The sequence below is a fragment of the Plodia interpunctella genome, chromosome 19, assembly GCF_027563975.2.
Source record: "Plodia interpunctella isolate USDA-ARS_2022_Savannah chromosome 19, ilPloInte3.2, whole genome shotgun sequence".
Classification (NCBI taxonomy): domain Eukaryota; kingdom Metazoa; phylum Arthropoda; class Insecta; order Lepidoptera; family Pyralidae; genus Plodia; species Plodia interpunctella.
Window position 1 is genome coordinate 2414359 of NC_071312.1, and position 25688 is coordinate 2440046.

Consider the following 25688-nt stretch of genomic DNA (forward strand, 5'->3'; position numbering starts at 1 on the left):
TTATCCAGTTATACTAACAGAAGAATGTAGACTCACAAAAAAAAACAGAATTTTCTTCAATCGAACTTTGTATTGGGATATTTTATAGTATAATAAAGAGGGTCGCAAATTCTTGGATATACCATTCGTTTTATCACTATTTTATCACTTAGCCGTGACTATAATGCGAATACTTTGAGAATTCTCTCGGATGTTGCATTATACAAAGAGGGTACGGAATAAAACACGTAATAATGTACTGCAATATGATAAAAATAATAATGACTCTCAGAATATCAGATAACAAGTTTTGGAACGATAATATTTTAGAGAACACTATCAGTATCAAATACATATGTAATAAAAAAATTCTGTACATTGAATATATTTACACAAAAACAAAATTAGGCGAAAGAGGCATATTAAAAAAAACTGTGTCTATGACTGTATGTCTGTTTGTACATGCTAATCTCCGGAACTACTGGACGGATTCGAATTAAACTTTTTTCTTATATAGCTATTAAATCTGGGCAACATATAGGGTATAAATGATTTTGAAAACTGGAACACCTGATGGAGAACTATGATGGTCCAGCTAAACTATAGGGAATATAGAAACGATGCCTTAGCAAAAGTTGTTCAACCTGATGAGCATTTTCTGTTGAGGTATAAGAATCGAAGATCTAGAACACCTGATGCAGACCCATGATGGTCCAGCTAAACTATAGGAAATAATGAAATGACGCCTTAACAAAAGTTGTTCAGCCTGATGAGCATTTTCTGTTGAGGTATAAGAATCGAAGATCTGGAACACCTGATGCAGACCCATGATGGTCCAGCTAAACTATAGGAAATAATGAAATGACGCCTTAACAAAAGTTGTTCAGCCTGATGAGCATTTTCTGTTGAGGTATTAAAATCAAAGATCTGGATCATATGGAAGAAGAGTCATATGTTATTAAACAGTTTGGGCATAGGTATTTACGACCTTTCGATATCGACGGGTGATCTATAATTAAAAACTTGCCTAAACTGGCATTTATGTATAGAATATGCCTTCAGGGTTATATTATTTTCTCTTTAATAATTTTGATTCTTAACCAAAAATGTCGTGGGCATCAGCTAATCAACAATAAATTACCTTTCCGCGAATTAGGCAGAGAAAGTTCGTGTCTGTTTTGCCTGCGCAATAGCGAAGTGGCCTTTAAGAGTCATGCCCCATTGCACAGCTACGCATCACAACGGAGCACCGGTTGCGATCTGTAGCTGTGCAATGCTTCGTTATTTTCTATAGGTTTCTAAGGTGTAATGACGTGTACGGATGTCATCGTAATGGAGTGCAACGGACAAATGAGGCATGGATCTAAATCATTGAAGTTGGGCACCTTGAAGTTTATAAATCCAAATATACTAATGTAATACCTGCTTTAAAAGAGATTCAAAAACGACTTGTTTCTCTATCCTCGCTATTTTTATTTCACCGAACTAAAAATTTTACGGCTCACCCTAGACCGCAAGGATAGGGGCCATACGGGAATTCTTGATAGGATTAGGAAATCTTATAGAATGCAAAATGAGCTCAAAGACGAATTAATAGAGTTGAGTTTCATTTCTTCCCGCCGATGGTGACAACATATAAGTGTTATGTTTGTCATTGACATAGATAAACAAAAAAAAAACTATAAAAGGTTGAGAAAATAAATCGAGCGTGAGGTTCCCGCTTTATCTTCCCGTTGTACAATCACTGTTGTACAAGGCGATTAAGAGACAAAAATCCTTCGCCAGCTAAAGGCTTTGTGTACAGGCATCATAGGCAACAACAGCATTCCCAATGAGGTTAAGGTCTGGCATATAGTAAATATATATAGATCGTCAAAATTTAAAGGTATTTTTATGCTTTAGATGCAACCAATGATAACAATGATTTACAAAAGACATAAGAAAAATTTTACTGCTTCCTCTTTAAAAAAAATTTACTGCTTCCTTTCTTTCTTTTTTTTCAAATTCTGCTTCATTATTTATTTTAAAAATCTCTTAAATAAGATATAAATATTGCCATAAACATTTTGCTGGGATTTTGGGATAAAAAGAAACCTATGTGTTATTCCAGGTTGTATTCTACCCGTGTACCAAATTTCATAACAATCCGTCCAGTAGATTTTGCGAGAATGAGTAACAAACATCATAGACAAACTTTCGCATTTATAACATTGGTAGGAAGAAGTAAAGAATTTACGGCTTAAAAGATTGACCATAAGTTTTTGCGCGATTTTATTTTACAAGCCGTTGGTCCCCCTATGAATTAAAAAAAAAAAAAACAAACATTAAATAAAAATCAACATGAACTACTATTACAATACAATTTTATTACCTTTTATCTAAACTCTGTGTTTATGGCAGCTGTCAGATATGATTCAGAAATCATAATTAGAAGAAAAGCAAGTTTGATTATTCTGACGTTTGTTGAACATTGACGTCACCCTTTGAATAATTAGTATAATAATAATAATATATAGGGACAAGTTACACAGTTCCGAAATGCTAGTAGTTTGTAGCTTTGGTAAACATCATTTAATTTAGAATATGACGTGAAAAAGTGCCTGTGAAGGCCTAATTTCTGAATAAATGATTTGATTTTGATTTTGATTTCAGATTAAGATAGGCCCAAAGTAAGATCGAAACTTGTTTCATGGGATATTAAGTTAATCCATTAAAATTCCACATCGAAATCCTTTGCGTAGTTTTAAAGACCTAAGCATACATAGGGACAGACAGACAGCGGGAAGTAACTTTGTTTTATACTATGTAGTGATAATAAATTTCAATGGCAAGTTATTACGGCACCTAAAATAATTCAAACCTATCAAAATCTATACACACCGAGGTTCAATATACATATATGTATATATTTTTTCCACAATCCTTCATCTTATTCGCGTATGAAATCTAGAAACTTTGATAATCCGATATAATTCAAACTTTTGGGATCAAAGAAGGCTTGACGATGACCATTGGAAACTATTATATTTACTTAACTTTGTTCAATGAAAGTTCGTTCATACGCACTAAGGGTTGGTTGCACCGTCAACTTTGACGTAACTTGAACTTACGCAGAGAAACGCATTCTGTCTAAATGTCGGCGGCGCGGCGCGCAAGTTTATGTCAATGTCAAAATTGACAGGTGAATGTTTGTAGTCTCAAGCACTCTAAAAGAAGTATTAAACGGTTTCTGATGAAATAGCACATGCGTTACTTTTTATATCCACAAGTTTTTTAAAACCACTAAAATTAAAGATAACTGTTTTGAAAATTTGTTCTTAATAATTTTTGTATTTATCAGATTGCCTTCTCATATTGAATATAATTCAAACTGCGCGGGCAATTTGAATTATAGAAATGTTCTTTGGCCTTGTCCATAACATGGTTGTTCTTGGATTCTCGAGTCAATTTTTTTTTGTTTAATTATCAATTGGGATTGGTGTTGACATTTTAATGGCTACTAGACTGGGTGCGAATCTCGGAACGATAAAAAAGAGTTTTAATTTTTCCGTGGTGCAAACATTTTCAGTGCAATTTGATTGTAGGTTATTGCAAGTAAATTAATAAAAACATTTGTTCGATTTTTCAAAAATAAAATAGATTATTAGTCAATTTAAATGTTAACAATACAGGTGTTAGAACCTCTGGAAGTATGTCTGTGCTCTGGCATAGGTATAATTTAGCTTAAAAGGCTCCGCGGTTATGAAATTGAGTGTATATTAATATTCTGATATGAAAATGTAGGTATATATGTCAGGAGAAGGGATCCCCTACGACAAATGATTTCCCATGATAAGCTGGGGATTAAGAAGATACATATTAGGAGATGATACTTCTATTCTCCTGTGTTCCTACTACACCGGGATAGCAATCATATTTCTTACATTAATATGTGAGTATAACACAGATTAACACAATATTAACAGGATATGAATATTCATTTGTACCCTTGTTGCTTCAGGCGACGCGTCGCTGAACAAATAAATCCATCCACACAAAACCTTCGCTTTCGTAATGGGCGAGTTAAGAACAAATTTTTTGTTTCAATTAAAAACTTTCGATAAATATTTAACAATTGTACTCACAATTGGTATAGATAAAGCGGTGGTGGTGTAATGGTTAAGCCCGCCTGTGGCTCGAAAGGTGCCAGGTTTGAATCCTATTCGTGCCACATGAGATTGTACATCAGTCCGACTGAAATGCTCAATAGAGAAAAAGAAAGCACTGTTATATATACATAAGTTTAGGCTGTTTGAAATTAGAAGAAAGCCTTCTTCTAATTTATGTAGTGCCGGATATCCTCTATACAAGTTCTTAGTCAGAACCGAGTTGTTATTCCCACCGCAACTGTAGACCATTAATAAACCCCAACGTGGCCGCGCCGGAATAATAATATCCGGGATAAAATATTACATGATTCGTTTTAATATTTTGATAAACAAAATTTGACTGAATTATGAGACATTTTTGATTTATTTTTCAATCTCTTCTCTCTCCTTTCAAAAGCAAGATAAAAAATATTTTATTTGCAAAAACATGTGTAAATTGATACATAACATCTTAAAAGACTCGACATGCCTTACCATAGAAGGGTGTGCAAATATAGTTACAGTCGCTGCTATACATACATATGTAAAGAAAAACAAAAAAAAAACTATTTAAATACGATAAACACGAATGCTTCTGAATTTAAATGTCCATAAAATGAAGAAAAAAAAATGTTGAAAGGAAAGCAAGATTGTTGAAACATTTACATTTAAATATTTTACTTAACTAAGTTTTGCCGTAAGTATTGCCCGTAGTTCTGACTACGTGAATTTCCACCGGACCAGTTATTTTTTCCGGGACGAATGGTACTCAATGTCCGTGCTTCTTACTCTGGCTAGATTTGTGCAAAATCTCAAAGACATTGATTGAGAGACGAGTAAATTAAACGTTAGGAGGTAGAAAATAAACTTACTTTCGCATTTGTAAGTAACATCAGTTAGGATCAGCTACTTTACCTTGGGGATGCATTAGTTGCATTGCATAGTATTAATACAAGGCTGTATGCATGTTATTTGTAATATTTAATAAATTATACCTAGAAAGAAATTTCTACGCGGGCTTAGCTGTAAGAATTTCCTAGGAAAACTCATAGAAAGAATACTCTCAAATAAAGTACTTAAGGTTCATTCATTCGCGTCGGTACTTAAGTTCGCCGATAGTGTGGTATAGCGTAAAAGTTTACAACGCGTACTGTCCAAATGCAAATAAAACAAAAATTTAAACTCAATTTCGTAAAATAAACTTCAACTTTTCACGAAGGAAGTGCCGACAAATTACTTTCGCAAAATGAAAAGAAGTTCAGGAAAAATGTGGAATGAAAAGACGGTTTAGTGAGATGAATTGGTGAAACTTCATCATTGTGTTCTTGTGAACTTTGTTAGCTGAATTATTATTTTGTATCTCCTTTTATAAATTCACGGCACTAAGTCCGGTCCTTTGAGAGGCTTGCGTGGGGATATGGATCCAACACGTAGAGGCCCTTTGGAGAATTTTGATGTTGTGTAAGTCTCCCGCCAAAACCCGCTCGCGAATATACCAATAAAATGATATGCCCATGAGCAGGTCTCGGCGGGAGTGCGAACTATTGCAGAATAATGGATAGAAGTACTGGTCTATAGAATGAAATTTGGATGAACTGAGAATGGGCTATTGCAAAGAGTTCGGTCACCGGTCATAATCATGATAACTGACTATTCAGTGGTGACTCGCCGCTCACCCTCAAATCAGTCGCCGCGATTGGCGACAAAGGGGCAACATTGGCGTGGGCGGCTAAGGGTGTAGAGAGGTGAGTCTGCGGGGCGCGAAATCATGGTGATCCAGTCAGACGCCCCCGGCGTTATGACATTTTACACTTCCACCCTTCGAGCATATAGCTCTCGCTCGGTCCTGTTACCTCTCGGTTTCCACTCCGACCTTGGGGAAGGAAGGCGGAGGTGAGGAACAGGGGCCTCCCCTGGGAGCCGGTCCGTGGGGTCGCTACTCCCCAACAGCTCGCCACAAGCTGCCCTGCGGGCTTATTATTATTATTATTGTTTATTTAATACACTAGCAGCTTAAAGCTGATTGTTTTATGTTTTAATACAATTTTTAAGGGACAGTCTGCCATAGAATTTATGTATGTATGGTATGCAATTGATTCGGCCTAACTGATAGCTTAGATCAGTGGTTGTCCAGGTTAGATAAGAGTCGTGGCTTAATTCCCGCTTGATTACAATTTTTTTTAACCTCTTAGTACTTATACGTACGTAATTTGTATACTAGCTTTTGTCCGCGGCTTTGCCCCCGTTAATTTCCTGCGTCCGCTACTAACTTATTATTGTCATTGTCAATATCTCGACTTCTAAGTAACGTATCACGATGAAACCTATACCAGATTTCAGGTTAGACTATTCCCTATAGAGTAGTGAAAACCGCATCAAATTCCATTTGGTAGTTTTAGTGTGATTCGCAAACAAACTGACAGAAAAAATTAAGTAAAAAATTGTTTTGGCTTCTATTAGTCCCATATAATTATTTTTATTTAATATTTTATATGTACATACATAGCCCACATACAATTTTATTATATGTATAGATAGATAAGTATAATTATCAATTTAATATAAAGATCGTTATCAGCAAACGCATTGCAACATCACATATTAAATCAAATCTAATTATAGAATCACTTATAATAATCAACTAGTAGATAAGATAAATACAATTAATATTATCTAAAAAGTTCTCCACTTTGTGTGTCTAAAAATAACACAGTTTAGCACTATGTTGATAAGAGTAAAAGTTTTGTTTTTATATAATTAAAGTATCTATAGCTTTCAATGGGAAATCCAGACCTTCGTTATTCATAATGTATTTAATATATTTGTCCTAATATATTTAATATATTTTTTAAATATATGTTAGCAAATATTACCGCGTAGTAAATATTATTATTATTAAAAACGTTTATTGAAGCAAGATACACTTTAAATTTTCGCAGATCATGTTAAGTATTTCTGTTGACGCTATAAAAACAAACACCAACAAAAAAACAGAATATAATATAAAAGGGTTCCCATACAACATACGAAATTATTTGCCGTGTTTGCCGAGAACTGTACGGAACACATCGTGCGCGATTCCAACTCACACATGGCCGATTTTATTTAGGTCTCATCGTATCTCAGAAGGGAAGATACGCGAGCATAATTTTGCCTGTTCATCTCGTAGGAAAACAACATTTTCCCAACAACTGTTGTAAGTTTCTCTACTCGAGCATGTTTTGTAACGAATGAATTACGTGAGAGATGGCTGCGAATATGCACTTAAACTTTTTTATATTGTTTCTAGAAAATACTCCGTCAAATTTTAATGAAGTAATTTTTATGACACTAGTGCCCAAAAAAAGGAGTACTTATCAGAGAGTTCATTTTTGTATGTATATGTGTGTCTATTTAGGTATATGTATATGTAGGTATATGAGATTTTTATTCCACCATAATACTTTACAAAAAAATAAAATAGATTTTACACAATGCCAATAGAGTATTGTAACCAGCAGCGATTATAGTTTGGCAGATCAGTTATGTTTAAAAAAATCACAAATATTAAAGACGATAAAATAGAACTAATGTGTTTTCTTGGTTACATTAATCAATAAGTGCACAGTTTTCCGCACGTGTGTCCTCGCACTAACACTTTTCTTTTCAACGCCATCTAGCTTCAACTGGCAACAACTTCTCCTCATCTCGGAGTCCGAGAGCCAACTGCACGTAGCCGGAAAGTCCACATGCCACCTCATGATGAAAACTTTCGCCAACTATCTGAAACAAGAGAACATCACATACATCCCCTGGGACACGAAGTCTGATGGTGGCAGAAACAACTCGGAAAATCTCAAGTTTTACCTAGCATACAGGTATACAAGTAAGTAGTAATCATTTAGTGGAGGTCTAACATGCATCGTCTAATTCTAATAACAGGTAAGTACCCAGGACCTGGAAAACTAACTTAAACTCATCGTATCACTTGCTACACAATTGCATAACTCTCATTTTGTAACCATAGATGGCGCTTAAACTAATTCTCTTTAAAAATATAAATTACACATGATAAATTATTAGTTACAAAAATTACTTATTTTTTTTGTGTTTATCGTAAGATTAAATATATGTACTACTTACTAAAAAATGACTGAACAAACATAGAAGTTCGACAACAGATGGCGTATCGAGCTTACTTCAGCCACTCGCCACTAGATGTCGCTACTAGTAACAATTTTTCAACAGATTCGACTGGCAGCGTTTGGTTTTACTCTACGACACGCCGTCGTACTCCGAAATAGTGGGCGCCAGTGGGGGGTTCCTCCTTGCAAGTACCGTTCACAACTTCTTGCTATACGAAGGCTTCACAGTTTTAGCGAAAGAATTGTTGGCTCAGCAGAGCCATGAAGAGATGTTGGTGCAAGACGTAGGAAACGCGTATTCTAGTGAGTTTGTGTGCGAATTGGGGTGGTTATGGAATCATAAAGCACATAATTGTGTGCTGCACTTTTGAAATAGTTATTAACGCACTGCACAGCACTAAATTCTTACCGATTTATCATGTTTAGCGGGATTTTTTATCAATGCTAACTACATTTGATCGCTACGTCCTCGAACTACTGCAAATGTGGATACCATCCAAAACACATTATACAATACCATGTTTGTAGGTAATACTTTATTATAGAGTTACATACAAACAGTACCTAACAGCACACAGGCCGCACAAAAAGTAGACCATACAAAAAAAAAAACAAAAATCTCAACAAACGTACCACTTATAAACATAAGACCAGGCTACAGACTATCAGACGAGATGCAAACACGATTCTATAATCATTGCGTAGTTTGTGTGAGAGCTTTAATTTACAGCAATGGAAAACTAGCAATGTATACTGAATAAGCAGAAATTCGGCGAACTGTTTCGCGATGTATACCCGCCATAATACTTGAAACCCACATGGGTTGCACAACCCATGTGGGTTTCAACCGAGCGAAGCCGGGATTGGCCGCTAGTTCTCTTCAATATTATTAAACTTGATACATAATGTAATAAGTTTACACAAGACAACCTTCCTCAGGAATCGCACTGTTTATTGATGAAAACCGTACAAAAATTTTGGTAGTTTTTAAGTTTATCGCGAACAGACAGACGCGACAGGGGACTTTGTTTTATAATATGTAAGGATAGATAATAAAATAACTTTTTCTCTTTTTCTCCCCACATCATTAACATATTATGAAACCAAATGGTTTTGTGTAATTGAGAGCAATTTGTCGTAACGACAACTATTTCTGCAAAAAGGGCGGGAAAATGGAAATAGTTATCGTTTTATGGGGACTAAAATAAAACCCAGCTTAACGATCGCTGTAGCTATCCGCGGAACCTGTGTGGCCACTAACCAATCGCTTGCTGCGAATATCAAATTACGAACTTTATTCGAAAGAAATTTCACAGAAAAAGTCGTTGGCGGACGCGCGAACTTTGAGTGGACAAACGTCAACAGCAGATTAGAGTATGCAAAATCATTGTAAATTTACCACTATTCTTTGCATAGCGTCCTATTTATATAGGATAACTTGAGGTGCGGTGGACAGACCGCTTTTTCGGTTCGATTTCTTTATCGGTTGACACGTACACGTACATATAATTAAAGTAGGAACCTATCTATATGATAATAATTATCACATATTCATCATCGTCTGCAGTCTTCAGTGACCCACTGCTGGACATTAGGCCTCCTTCCATCTACGCCAACCATATCTGTCCTGGGCCATCCAGAATATATAGTTGTTGCCAGCAATTAATTCATCAATATATATCACTATATCATTCAGTACTGTGAGGTCATTATATTCAACGAATCTTGTAACTTTACAAAACCTTCGCGTTTACAGGAGTTTCGTTTTCATGGCCACAAAACGTCGACTCAGGGGAAAGGAAATTCAATAAAAAAGTATTTCATAGACAGGAAAACTCAGTTTTATTGGTATTAATGTAAATGTTCGCGTTGTTTGCTACGCACAACTTAATGTACAGCTTTCATAGGCCACCACTTGCTTGCTGGTGAAGGCAAAATGGCGAGGAAACCTGCACACTTGTCAACGATTTAGTTTACTAGTGTGTATGCGACTACTTGGCACTATATACATATAGTCATAAAAGTAATGTCTGTTCTGACAACTAAGGATGCCAACGACCGTTCGAAGTGGAGACAAAAATGTAGGAAAGCGGATCCTGGACTCCGATGCTTAACGGCTGAGGAAGGAAACGGGAAAACACACAGAAGAGAGGGAGATTACGGCCCTTATTTGAGATTTTTTTTTGGTAAATTAGCTTTCATTTAAAATATTCATTTATTTTAATTTAAATATTAACTAGCTGATAACCCGGGACTTAAAAAGCCTATAGTTTTTCATGAACTTTTTCTGATTGACCCGGGTCTTGAATGTTTATCTATATATGTATAGTATGTGTAGTATGTATAGTAGTAGCATCGTTGAGTTAGTATCGCATAACACAAGTTTCGAACTTACTTTGGGGCTAACTCAATCTGTGTGATTTGTTCCTATATATCTATAACTATCTCGACTCGAAAAAAAAAATACATTTATTCATTGCACCAATTTTTTATTCTAGCTTTATAAGTCCCATTGCTTGGCAAAATACTCCCCCAACTTCTTCCACGCCTGTCTTTGGTGTTCACTTGCCATTTCATGTCGAATCATTTCAAGTCATCTCGACCTAGATCTTCCTTTTTTTCCTGTATCCGTATAGCTTTGGAATCCGTGAGGTCAATCTGTATCACTATCACTCTCTTATCACTTCTCGTTAATTATCTGTCCCTATGTATGCTTAAATCTTTAAAACTACGCAACAGATTTTATTACTGTTATATCCGAGCGAAGACGGGGCGGGCCACCAGTTAACTTTATACTTCATATTTATTTATTTAAGATAGACAACTTTTGTAAAGCTAGGCAACAAATCAACACACGTGTACACAGCACATTTAAATTTAAAAAACGATTTTGCCAAGAGGCAATTATTCAAGGAATATCAAGCTGCCAAATTAATAATTTAAGAGGAAATAAACTACAAAAAAGAAGTTACATCTAAGTGTAGATTTATAACAAAAAATATAAGTGAAAATATAAATTATACATAATATTCCCAAAGTAAATAAAAATAGATATGAAAATTACACTATTAACAAATTACATTTAAGTAGAGTTTGCAAACATAAACATTAAACAGATATGACAATCAAATTATTATTGATAAATTGTAATTAGGTTGACTATGTAAGTATGACAGATATTTTCAATAGTAATAATATAAATAGTATTTTTTTTAACTGTGTGATATATGAATTTAAATTGATTTGAGTCCATCATTTACAAAACATTTATTTTGAGTGCGACCTCCTCTCATCTGCTGCTGCTGTGCCCGCCGGGGACCATAAATATGTGCTTTTTAATATAATTTATAACACCGTGTCAACTTTATGGTATGCAATAAAAATATTGAGTATTGATTAAGTACCGTACCGTATCTAACCACTTCCTGTAGGTATATCTGAATAGCATTTCTATAGATTATAAATATTAATGAACCCGATGATAAATGAACTTTTACTACAGACATCTTAGACGAAGAGCATAATGACGTTGCAAATAAATCCATTAGGTGACTCTTCAAAAATTCCGAGCTTTCGAAGTGGACATACTGTCTGAAGCTACAATTTAGTAACAAGTTATCATATTTTTACCCTACTAATATTATAAATACGAAAGTCTGTGAGGATGTGTGTATGTAGGTTTGTTACTTTTTCGCGCAAAATCTACTGGACCGATTATTATGAAATTTGATACACGGGTAGAATATAATCTGGAATAATATATAGGCTACTTTTTATCTTGAAATTCCCACGGGAGCGAAGCCCCGGGGCATTCGTAAAAAAGTTAAAGCATATTTTAAGCGTACATATAGGTTATTATAAGCTTAAGTATAAATAAGTGTTTATAGTAAATAAAAGCATACATACAAACAAAGCAATTCATGTATTTACGTCGGCGATAGATAGATAGATAGCGGTGGAGCCTATATAAGGGAGAAGTAAGTACAGTCAACAGCACCTCAAGTTACCCAGCGTGAACCTCTATGGCGCGATAATAGTGGCGAGTTTGCAATGAATTTGGGTAGGTTGATGTACTATTTACTGTACACTTAACTAAAGAAGATATTATGTTTCTTGTCAATTTACAACCATCTATCTGTTCAAATTCATGTCATGATTTTTTTTAATCTCATTGTTATTTTCAAAAATAGATAAAAGGTACCTAAGTTTATCCATTTGGTAGTAGGTACATTCCAAGTCAAGCGATAATTGTGTTGTCGATAGGATCGGTTAGGCTTTTGAGCTCCGAAATTGGATCCCTGCTGATTATGACGCGCTATATTTATTGCCGGGCGATAATTAAGAAAGGGTCATATTTCCGAATGGCGGAAAACATAAATAACAATTGGTAGTCAATTAACGAAATAGCCTAGCTAAGAATGATAAAACGATGGAGGTATCTTACCTCTTAATAATAATTGTAGATTGTCAACCTAAGTTCAAAAGTATTTAATTCCAATTTGAAATAAGTATTTATTTATTTTCCGCTTCATCCATACTAATAATATAAATGCGAAATTATATTTGTTGCGCTTTCACAGCGAAACCGCTGGACCGATTTTGATGAAATTTGGTATGTATGTAGTTACAGAACCCAGGTTAAACATAGGGTACTTTTTCAAAAATTAACCCCCAAATAACTATTATAATATTTTATTTATTGGCACACAAAACAGTTTAACAACATAACATGTCAGGTTTAAATAGTACAATGGGTACAAAGCCTGGTTGAAAAACCAAAATTTTAGAATTACTTAATTTAGAAACCAATATGTTGATATTATAGAGAACAGAGGAAGTGACAGATTGATTAACATCAGACAGGGAGAAGTGCAGACTGAAATGGATGACTTTTAAAACTGTATTGCAGAAAATTATAAAAATGGTCTTATAAAAGTGGATTTAACACCATATGACATTATCTACCAGAAACTCTACTTTTCATTTCAATTAAAGGCTAAAAAATTGTAGATGTTTTTATTAAAATTAAACCGAGATTCTAAATTTCGGCGCAACTATCCAAAAAATTGCATTATCTGTATTTGTAACTCAGATTCTTAATTTCTTATTTCGCTGTAGCTATCCAACAAATTGCATTCTCTATTTAAAAATTTAAATATGGAACACGTGAGTCGCCAGTGCAGGCTGTTTTGCTAAGATTTTCTTAAATTTCCTATGTTAAATTGTTCAAAGCCGGCCAGCTATATCTGGAGAAGTACATAGGTATAATTGAATTTTCTCGAGTTTCCTACGGCAGAGATATAGTTAGTTAGATTATTTACACTAGCGGCCCGCCCTGGCTTCGCTCGGGCTAAAATATATTGTGCACCTAAACCTTCCTCAGGAATCACACTATGTATTGATAAAAACCGCATGAAAATCCGTGCAGTAGTTTTTCAGTTTATCGCGAATAGGCAGACAGATGCGGCAGAGGACTTTCGATTCGAATAAAGATGAAATCTTAGGTGTTGGTAATGTTATAAAGTGATAATAATAATTTTATTCCCAAATTCATAAGATGCGAACACATAGAAGCACAAAGGGCAAAGATTCATAACTTTTTACGCCAAAAGTCGTTAAATTTACAAAATTAAATTCCAGAAATATGGTCCGTGAAACCCTTTCAGCCTGGCCCTTTATACCGCCATCACTATTGCTGTGCTACTTCAAACGGAGCACTTCTGTTGAATTAACTGGTACAAGATATATTGAAATGCTTTTATAGAATTGCTTATTTTTAGCATCAGCTAGAAAGGCAAGAAATACGGCAAAAAGGCAGACGATGTAAGTCTGTTCTATTTTGTTTAATAAATATCTAAAAAATACTGTCCGATAATAATAAAAAATAAATCGTGATTTTAGTTTTAATTTTGAATAGTTTTGAAAAAAATATTTGTATAATTTGAATTGTAGCTAATACGCTTTCTATTTGCTTGGTTTGATCACAAATGTACGTACATTTGTTATTATTTACAGTGAGTTTAAACAATATATTGCATATCGTGTATTTAAAATTTAAATAATGGAATACGCGAGTGATTAGCGTACCTATTCTAAATGTTATTTTTAATTCACACTGGCAGACTAGAAACTAACAAGACAACAACATTATTTTAAAAAAATATATAAATTTGATTGAACTACGTAACCAATGACGTTCTATTTTCAAAAGATGAAGCCCATGATCAGATAGTAATTCTAATTACTATGAGTTTTTACCGACCTACGCAAGTATATCTCATCTCACGTTTCTTACTAAAATACGTTTCCAAGTAGTCAAGTTACTCGTATGTGCTGTTAGTAACATAAATGAGGTGTAACAGATGTAACCATGCTCTAAGCGGCTCTGCGACCTTTCGTGGTTGGAACCATGAAAAGTCGAAAAGCCGCTGATTACCATACTTCGGATTAAGTTAGGTTCATTTGATTGTCCTGTGAAGATCTTATGTTTTTTTTTTGTATTTTATATTAATGAATCAGTTTTTCGCGCGAAGTTTTTCTTTATACAGAATTTGGATAACGCAGAGCTGCAGAAAATTAAGTCTATAAATAAAATTTGCACCTTCAAAATATATGGAAATTATACTTTTTTTTATCTTAAACTAGCGGCCCGTCCCTGCTTCGCTTTAGTAATAAAACAAACCTAAACCTTTCTCAGGAATCACATCATCTATTGATGAGAACCGCATGAAAATCCCTGCAGTAGTTTTTGAGTTTATTGCGAACACAGAGACAGACGCGGCAGTCGACTTTGTTATATAATATGTAAGGATAAAGATATATAACCTAGAAAAAATATTTTAGGTCTACAATGAGCAATGAACATGGGCGAGTCTTCTTAGTTTTCTTCCAAACAGGAAAACCCAGTCCAAAATATTTTAGTAAAATTGATGAACAAACTGGATTTTGTACGGAGCTCTTCGCTGAAAATTCGATAAAATATGCTTACGGGAGAAAATCGTAAAAGTATATTTATGGACCTTTCTTTTCCTTTTACACAATGGTATTTGGATCATAATTAATGCAACGGCTGTGAACCAATGTCGCAAGAAGAAGGGTTAAATGTTAAAATTAATAATAGTACTAGTGTTGGCTACACTGGCATAAAACCGCTTTGGGTTTTTAATTACTGTTTTGACTTTGTCTTTCAGAAAACGATGGTAAAAATAAAATTGCTAAACCAAATTGCTAACTTTCTTTTACTCGCGCAAATATATTTATACATTTTGAACCAGCTGGACGCTGTCGCCCACAATTAGCTTTTCGAGAAATACATAGGTATGTATAGGTATGTATAGTAAAATTTGACGTGGAAAAGTATTTGATTAAATGCCAAAGAAAATGTTGACTTCCGTGTTGTACGGAGAGGGATGTGACGCTAAACTACCAACGGTTGAAATAATATTTACTCCGATATATATAATGTCTGAGTGGAGTTATATCTATATAGATGTATATATACATTCATCCATACTTTTTGATATTTATCCGTCGTATCGCGTCGCTTTGTCATTACGTAGACAAGTTACACACAGGGACTACACATGACTGTAAGTTACAACTACTTATCAAGGCTTCCCGTGCTAATTCTATGATTTTTATAGCAATTTCCTAATCTATCGTCAATTGATTGTAAACTACTTGATAATAATCTCTATAATTAAGTGATAAAAACTATTATTCGTCGTGATAAAGTCATTAAAACTGGTTGTAAATTCGGTCAAGGGAAAACTTTAATAACTTAACAAATGGCTACATTTCAAGAGGTCTTATCGTAATTTAATTTTAAGCTAATCTAAGGGATAACATCCATGAAAATACGGGAAACTTTCGAGATAATTGTCGTTTTGACAAAAGGACGGATCCGAATTCAATCACTTAATATGCCTATTAAAATTTTATGACTTTTACGTTAATTTCACTGTGATCATGTTGTTTTATTTCTTTGTGTATGTACATATTTCGTAGTGTTGTGATAGAACGACTGTTCATGTCTTGTCGTAGGTTAAATATTTTAAAACATTAAACATTTGTTTATAAGTATTATTATATATGTCCCGAATTGCGCTAACTTCTGTTGTATCAATTGAACCTCTATTTTTTACCGGTTCTGTTGTAAGTTCCTTTTGAAACTTGATATTTTCAACAACGTTGGTTTACGGTTCAGTTTCGATCCAAAAGTATGTTAAACTATTTTCACGATATCGAAATGGTGAAAAAATTGCTGAACGAACGAAGTTAAATTGCGATCCAGCGATAATTTATCGGCGTGATTAGGGTGAACGGTCATAAAATTCAGTTAGTGTCAAACAATTACTCTCTAGCGGCCCGTCCCGGCTTCGTTCGGGTAAAACCATAATAAATTACACACTTAAATCTTTCTTTTCCATCATTCTATCTATTATAAATCTGTCGCGTAGTTTTAAAGATTTAATACATATTCATACATAGGGACAGAGAGACAGCGGGAAGCGACTTCGTTTTAACTATGTAATAATATAATTAATATTATATTATATTTCAATTCTAAGACCTTTCTCCTATACAATACAAAACAAATATTATATATTGCCACAAGAGAAATAGAAGACAGAAAAAAATTTAAAAGCACATGGTGGACTTATCGATAAAGCGAACTCTTCCAGTCAATCTTAGTGTGGGGGGAGAAATAAAAGAGAGAAAGAAAATGGCGTTTATTTGGTGATTTACAAAAATAATGACGAAACTTCTTTTAACACGAATTCATATATACCTAGGTACTCATGTTTTTTTTTATAAATAAATTGTTCTTTCTCTCTTTCTTACAACCTTAACAGGTGTGAGAAAGAGAGAAAGAACGTTGCATGGTGGGTGCATTTTTGTCTCTGATCCGAATACCACAATAATGTTGACAGCTAACATCGCTACGAAATGCAAAACAATGATTTTAAAAGGCAACTTTGTAAAGAAAAGCACTTAAAACGCTAGCGTATTCTTAGTTTAGTATTGGGCAAACTTCCAAAAGCTACAAAGCAGTGCAAAGCTTTCAGAAGAATATCGGAATTTATTGATTGATTCGTCGATTATACTTTCGCTACATCATCGGCGACATACTGCATACATATTTCTATTGGGCGTAAATTATATTCATAATAATTTATCGAAAATAACATTAATCAATATTATCGAGTGTATTATTGATAACATTTTTTAACGTCACATTTTGTTCAAGCTGCCTAAAGGTACCTGACATAGCTTTTAAAAATACCATACAATGGTACGAATACTACTAGTGTACTTGGCAGACTATTAATATACGTCTTTGAAGAAAAGGCAGCGGTGAAGTTTGTTGCTTCGCCGCTTCTTCTTCACCTGCGCTTTCGCAATATCCACATTAAGTAGAATAAATAATTTTGAATTTGAAAAAATATCTATCTACTTACGTGCAAGATTCCTCACGATATTTTCCATCACCAAAATCAAACCAATCATCTATATAAACTACTTATACAGTCAAATTGGTCTTTGTACACAAATATGATAATTGATGAGTACAAACGAATGTGACATGAGTAGGTTTTGAATCTAGGGCCTTTCGATCTCATGGGACCACCACCGCTACAAAATGACTTTGAAATTAAATCAGTATGAATATCAGAGGAGTCCCAATTAATCCATCCCCGTTGAAATTGATTTAACTCGCCAATGATTCACGTCGGCTTAATTGATATCGCTTGGTTTCGTTCGCATTACCAGATTAATTACCTGTACATTTTTATATACTAGCTTTTGCCTACGGTTTATTCCCTGACATATTTTTTTGTTGTAACAAGAGAGGTTAGTTTAGTTACGTGCTAATGCCTGCAGGGTTACCTGAATACTTAAATCTTACGGCTAAAAATTCGAAGTGCGGCTAGATCGAACGACCTCGGTGGCGCAGTGGTAAAGTGTTTGCCTCTGAACCGAGATGTCCCGGGTTCGATTCCCCGTCGGTTCATGATGGAAAATGATCTTTTTCTGATTGACCCGGGTCTTGGATGTTTATCTATATATCACAAGTTTCGAACTTACTTTTGGGCTAGCTCAATCTGTGTGATTTGTCCTAATATATTTATTTATTTATATATACGCGCAGATCGTAATCAAATGTATGTTTGATTGAGCAGCATAGTATAGCGGACCCTAGGCTCCGGCTGAACAAGTATCCGAGAGAACGCTCGGATGAGAGGAAGAGGGTATTAGTAAAGGTTAATTTTGCTGGTCGGCCGGCCGTAGACAGATTACACTAATATATTACCATCCATTTGACTGTACTAAAGCGGAGAGAAGGTATTGCGGTGTCAATGGTCAAGTCAGGTCGATCGCTAAGACAATACTTCCACTTTAGACAAGCAAACGTAGCTTACGTTTCAGGTCTTTCAAAGGTTAATTTGTTCAGTCATAGTCTTTCTCTTTCATTCTTGTTTCTGGTTATATCCGACTGTATCGTCCAAAGCTCAGAGCCCGTGTAGGTATACATTTAAAATTTTAAAAATAATTTCTAATTTTATGACCGGCCGCCTGCCTGATGGCAAGCCAGCTATGCTCAGACCACAAGAGAGATAGTGGGAGAATTTCTATCAAAAGATGGTTAATTTTTAAATTTGACGGTTGAATTTAAATTTGATTTATCAAAGTGAATTTATTAACGAATAAAAAAGTTTATTCAACCAATTGATTGTCTCAATGGGTAACATTCTGTCTTCAATAAAAAAATGTTAAATAAGAAACGAGAGGAATCTGTTTCCTGTAACAATATGTTTAGATATTACACTGGTAAGCATAAGATGAGATCGTACTACTGGTCCTAACCAGTAATATCTAAAGTTATTGTTACATTAACATACGTAATTTACCTCAAAGGTCACATAGTTTCATACCTTCGTTTCATAGCTATCTCCCAGTGGAATTTAAGGCTTATGCTATATATTTATCTAAATAGAGACACACGATACCGGAATTTCAATTAAACTGCTGTAATTTTCAGTCAAAGGATCTATTGACCCGCCCAGTAATTTAGTACGTTATTTGTGTTCGGATAATTATAAGGAACCGAGGATCCTTATAATTATGGCAATGATTTATAATCTGTTAAATAAGCCCACGAAGAGTATAATATTAATTATTTATCTAGTTTCGATACTTCCTTTCTGAAATATATTTTTTATAATTTTTCTGCTTTTTCATAAGCAACATCAACGTTCTAAAACTTCATCTTTTGTGAACGTCCGTGCAGTAGCTTTTTAACTCTATCGCGAATTGACAGACGGCAGCATAAGACTGGTTTAATAATGTTATATACTGTATAATGTTATAAAGTTTAAATAAATAAATAACTATTTGTTCGCCGCGTACTTGTACGCCGAGACTTCACGAATACATTTTTTTTTTTACAAAATTGTGTATATTTCAAAAACGGCTTAACCGATTTTGTTGCCCCACGAACTAAAAAATCGATTGCCATATTCTACATACCCTTTAAAATTTCATCAAAATCGGACCAACGGTTCGAAAGTTATCGCGTTACGCATACATACATACAAAAATTATTTTTGTCCCAAGTAGAATAAATAGATAAATAATTTGTATAAGGAAATTTCAGCTCCAAACTTGGAGCTGAGTTTTTGGGAAGCAAAATTCTCGTTTTGTTTTCGTTCATTTTTATCAAAAACCAAACGATGCCCTACACAAATAGCCCACGGGGGGGAAAACGTGAGGCCGAGCCCGCTTTATCGGAGCGCGGCCAACTAGATCAGGAATTTGAATTAACATCTCATTTTATGATAAGTCACGTACGATTCTCAAGGGCTTTAGTATAATCCAATTTTTTAAAATAGTGTGTCAATTTTGAGGCATTACTAATTTCGTGTGATAGCGAGCACAGTTGATATTTTGACAAGCTATTTACGAATTAAAAGTAAGGCGAAATTTTGTAAGTATGTTACTTCTTCACGTTCAAACAGCTGTTTGCCTAGCTAGGCAAATTTATTGAATTTGGTATTGAGGCAGCTGATACTTTGGATTTTTTAAGTTACTTACAGGATACTTTTTTTATGCGATTCCCGTATGAAGTGGCCAATATATATATACATAATCTAGCTACAACTTGCGGTGTTACCCACGGTTTATCAGTCGTTGTAAAAACATATACGTTTATATATATATATATTTAAAAATACATACACTTGCTTACATAAACTTATATATAAACGTATATATATACGACTGATAAACCGTGGGTAACACCGCAAGTTGTAGCTAGATTATGTCGCATGGATTTACTTAGTCTAGAGCTCAAATAACCTGCGCCTTTGAAACTCAAATTGATTTAATAAAAAATGTATTCAGAAGCTATTTATCGCAATAATAAATTTTATTCTTCAGTGAATTTGATGCCAAAATATAAGTTCAGTGAGAGTGACAACCGGTAAATTGAATTTTGAACTAGAAATTGAGTTCCCAAATTGTTGGCGACACAGTCAGTCAGTTCTTGCTAACTTATTGTTTGTAAACAAAACAAAGGCTTTTCATGTTAACAAGATCAATATAAAAACATTTGCAATGGAATATTACCACACACTTTACCATACGTGTGGTCAATTTGTTATACTCGAAATTTTTTAAAAGCTTTTATTTTAATGATAGTTATAGCCAATATAATTATGATTATAAAAAAAATAATGTTTTTAAAAAAACAGACTAATTGCAAAAAAACATAATTGTAGAACACAAGTTACAAGTAAAATTCTGTTCAATCTACACTATTATTATAAAGAGGTAAGCGTTTGTGAGTTTGTGACTTTGTGAATGTGTATTTGTAATCTCCGAAACTACCGAAACGATTTCAAAAAGTCTTTCAACATTAAAAAGGTACATCATCTAAGGTTGTTATAGGCTATATTTTATCTAAAAATTCCCACGGGAGCGAAGTCCCGGGCAACATCTAGTAAAGAATCAGTCACAAGTCTCGAACTTACTTTTGGGCTATCTCAACCTGTGTGATTTGACCTAATTTATTTATTTATTTATTTTCAAATGTATCGCAACCAAAGCAATTTCGTGGCGAAACTCGAAAAGTTAGAATTTCAGAAATTCACAATCATTTGCAAATCACCGTAAAGTTTCGTCTCTGAATTGACGACAAAAGTAAGGGTTACTTCCAGTGATGAGAGAATGATTATAATATATTTTTTCTGATAAATTTATCGATAAAGTTTTATTTATCACTTCTACTTATTACTTAGACCCAGTCAGGAGACTGTAAATTGTTGGTGAGATTGGTTGAAGAAACTTATATATAAAGAGGTTTAGTATAACATCTTTTTCATCGTTCTGTATGATCACATTAAACTTACAAATAACACACTGCCATAAGTATCATATATAACATCTATTTGTACATTTTATTCATTCATGTATTCAAACGCATTTATGTACATAGGACAATGAGAGAGAAAGAGAGAGAGTTCTCTCTCTCAGCGTTTTTCCGGCCTTCCTCCGCCACCAAGTCGACGCTTTCGTACATTTACTTCTCTACTTGACACGGTAGTCGGCATCCTTAGTGTTTAGATCTAGTTAGAAAGAGAAAGAGAGAGACATATTATTATAATAAGAGAGAGAGCGATTGATTTATTATTTTACAAGATTAGCTACTACTGGATCTAAACCTTTTGAAATGTAGCAATGAATTTACAAAGCATCACGCGTATACAAACTTTCCTTGTAAAACTTGTGCAACAGGAACGCTGCCAGTAATTTTGTTTAAAGAACAAAAAATATGGACGAAAAGAAACAAATTACTTGAGACTGTTTTGTAAAAAAAATATCTATAAATGTGCATTATTGCATATTCATAATCATTACGCATTCGAAGTATGTCATAAAATTTTTAATTGTATGCAATTTTTTAGTATTGCCTACATTTTACCATACGTGTGGTCAAAAGTGGTTGTTACACTCGAAATTTTTTAAAAGCTTTTATTTTAATGATAGTTATAGCCAATATAATTATGATTATAAAAAATATATTGTTTAAAAAAAACAGACTAATTGCAAAAAAACATAATTGTAGAATACAAGTTACAAGTAAAATTCTGTTCAATCTACACTATTATTATAAAGAGGTAAGCGTTTGTGAGTTTGTGAATTTGCATGTTTGAGGCGGGTAATCTCCGAAACTACCGAAACGATTTCAAAAAGTCTTTCAACATTACCATACATTATACATAAGAGCTCAAAATACAAATATTTAAATCAAATATCCACGCAATGCATTTGCAGAAACAAAAGTCGTAATTTTCTAGACTACAGCCGACTAGCAGATCCTATTTTCAGATAGAACACGGTCGATTGCGGTCGATTTTAAAATTGAATGCTCACGAACTTTGATCGGAAGGGTTATTCCGATTCTCAATGAGAAAATACCTTTCTGGATCGAGTACTTGATAGTAAATATTATCGTGAACCGTTTTATAATAGACAGAGTGGACCGATAGGAAATTGCGAATATATTATCAATTTTTAATTTAAATGAAATTCGGTTTCAGACAATCGATGAACAATATAACTATTTGTTTTATGGTAAACTAGCTGTTACCCGCGGCTTCTCCCGCGTTAATTTTCCGGGATTAAAAGGTACCCTATACCCTTCTCCATACTTCAAAATACATGTATGCAAAATTTCAAAATTATTTGTGACTAGTTGTAATTCACACAATCTATCAGATTGTGTGAAGAGGTAACAAACAAACTTACTTTCGCATTTATAATATTAGTTAGGATTAGGATTGTTGTCTCTAATAATGTTTTATTTTATTTGATCAATCTTATCTGAGTAGATAATTTCCAAAAGTCTTACTTAAAAAAATATCATCAGCCCAGAATAAAAACTATAACAATTTGAGATATTTATTAAATAAATAACAAGAACCGCTTCTCTAGATCAATTAAATGGATATAATACACACTTTTGTGTTTACATCGCTAATGGATAAAGCAAATAATTTACCAAATATTATCTGGAATCGACGACATTTTGGCGAATATCTAGAATCTTCTCGAAAATTCCCAAGTTTTCACGGACCATTGTAATGTCTGGTGCTAGGGACGCAATAGAATTTAGTATTGGTATAGGCACACAAATTTATGTAGGTAATTATATTAATAAACATTTTTATGGTTTCTAAAATAGTATATTAATTTGTGCATTATGGCTATAAGTATAATCATCTATATTTTATTCTAAAATTTTACTATTTTAAGGGATTAAACTAAAGAATCGTTGTTTATTTTTTTCTTAACATTTATTGATAAATTTAATTTTTATACAAATACAGATACAGATACGATTGTTATGTACAAAAGTTAATTTTTCGATTTCATACGAAATACCAGTCTTATGTTCTTAAATTTGAATAAAGAAATAAAAAATCCGGACAAAGATAACTTTTTTGTAATTTTATCAGGTAAGGGTTCTCGTTGTGTTCCCCATAGGGTGTAATATTAGTCTCTAATAGTACCAATATACTTGAAGGGCTTTTTAACAACACGTATAAAACTAAATTGCTATATAGCGGTGTGAAAATAGATTTTATTGTTGCTTTAAATATATTGCGCATTTGAATACATCGAATTTGTTCAAAAATAGATGGTTTAAATAGAAATATATTGGCGTTGTGTAGATTTTCATGGAAATATTCAATATAAAGTACCGACCTCAGTAACCCGACGTCCTAGCTGAGCTACAAATGCGGCAAGGTTGCGCAACGAGACTCAACATATAGCGATATCATCCATTCCAACATATGTACATATTTACGTGCAGTCTTTGTTATCCATATGTTTGTTATTAATATTGTTGCATATATTCGTTTTAGAATATTATCACTCCAAATCCTATCGTGAGCCTAGAACCTAGCCTTGGCTAATGGGTAACAACCACATTTTCCAATAGAATTGACGTCAGACAGGCCGCCGGTCGTAAAATCAGAGCCAAATATCGAAAATGTTAATGATTATTTTATATGCGATCCCAGGGTCATAGTTGGAAATAGATATTATAGAAATTGGTAATATGCAAATATCAGAAAGTTTTTCATATTCGTGTCATATCGCATCATACAGCACTGCGCCGCTAAGTTAGGACGACGATGACGACGCGATGCGATATATGACCATGAAGCAATGTAATTGAAATGTATTAAATTTCTCCATTATTATTTGTTTACACAATACAATTGCGATAAAATATTTTTCCTTTTCACAACGGATTACCTTTTACGTAACAATATTAAATAATATCAAGGTTATTTTTTTTGAACCGCATGGGTCTGCTGTAGAATAGAACCATTCCATATCTTTCCTTGGATATCGTACTAGGCGAGGGACACATAGCCTAACCTGCTGCGAGACAACAATAGCATTCCCAAGAAGAGGCAGACGACCAATTATGAAATCACAGGCGAACCTTTAAAATTTTCAAGGTTATTTTTTAACGTTGACCCGTTTGGGGCTTCACGGGGTTACAGCCCCAAACGTAACCGGGAAAATACGGATATGGGAGAAAGAGAGAGAATGTTGCATATTTTCCCCAGGGGAAAATATCTTCGTTAAAGCGAGGCGATGTAAATTTTCTTGCATTATTACATTCACTAGCTGTGCGCTTTCGTTCCCATGGGAAATTTGGGATTCTTGATAGTCTAAAGACTACCAAATGACTGACGACCTCGATGGCGCAGTGGTAAAGTACTTTCCTCTGAACCGAGAGGTCCCGGGTTCGATCCTCGGTCGGGTTATGATGGAAAATGATATTTTTCTGATTGGCCCGGGTCTTAGATGTTTATCTATATATGTGATGTTATAAAATATATTATCGTTCAGTTAGTATCCTATAACACAAGTCTAGAACTTACTTTGGGCCTAGCTCAATCTGTGTGATTTGTCCTAATATATTTATATTTATTTATTTATGTGACAAAAATAAAATCACACATTTTTAGACTTGTCCTAGTGCTCCTTACTTATTGACCTATAACGTGACGTCACGATTGTGTAATATCTTCGAAAAAAAGCTATGTTTGTCTTATTAAGAAGACGTCAGACGTAATCTTTGAAAGCATTGTCATTATCACAGAATATTTTTTCCACTGATGTTTCTAATAGCGTAAGGTCTTTCGAACAATCATCAGAAAAACAATGCCATCTACCCATCAATTGGGAAAGCCATCTATTGGGATGAAAACAGAATTTTCTATTTAAAAAACAAAAATAAACGGTATAACAGCATTAATTTAGACAGACAAACTCACCTCTCGTCCCTCTTATTATGATAATGTAATGCTCATTTCTCGACGGAAATAAAAATTGCAGTAATATTTTCGTGAATCTCTTTGAATTGCATGTA

At 34.0% G+C, this 25688-nt stretch overlaps 1 protein-coding gene across 2 annotated transcripts in view; it reads left to right on the forward strand.

Moving 5' to 3' along the window:
- LOC128678056 (atrial natriuretic peptide receptor 1-like) overlaps positions 1 to 25688 on the forward strand; it is a 179382-nt gene that overhangs the window by 48214 nt on the left and 105480 nt on the right. The window contains exon 5 of one of the 2 annotated variants that reach the window (XM_053759309.1): positions 7766 to 7971. In XM_053759309.1, the coding sequence (XP_053615284.1) occupies positions 7766 to 7971 (206 nt within the window). Of the gene's footprint in view, positions 1 to 7765; positions 7972 to 8369; positions 8534 to 25688 lie in introns of those variants that run through there. The other variant, XM_053759310.1, reaches the window with a different exon arrangement.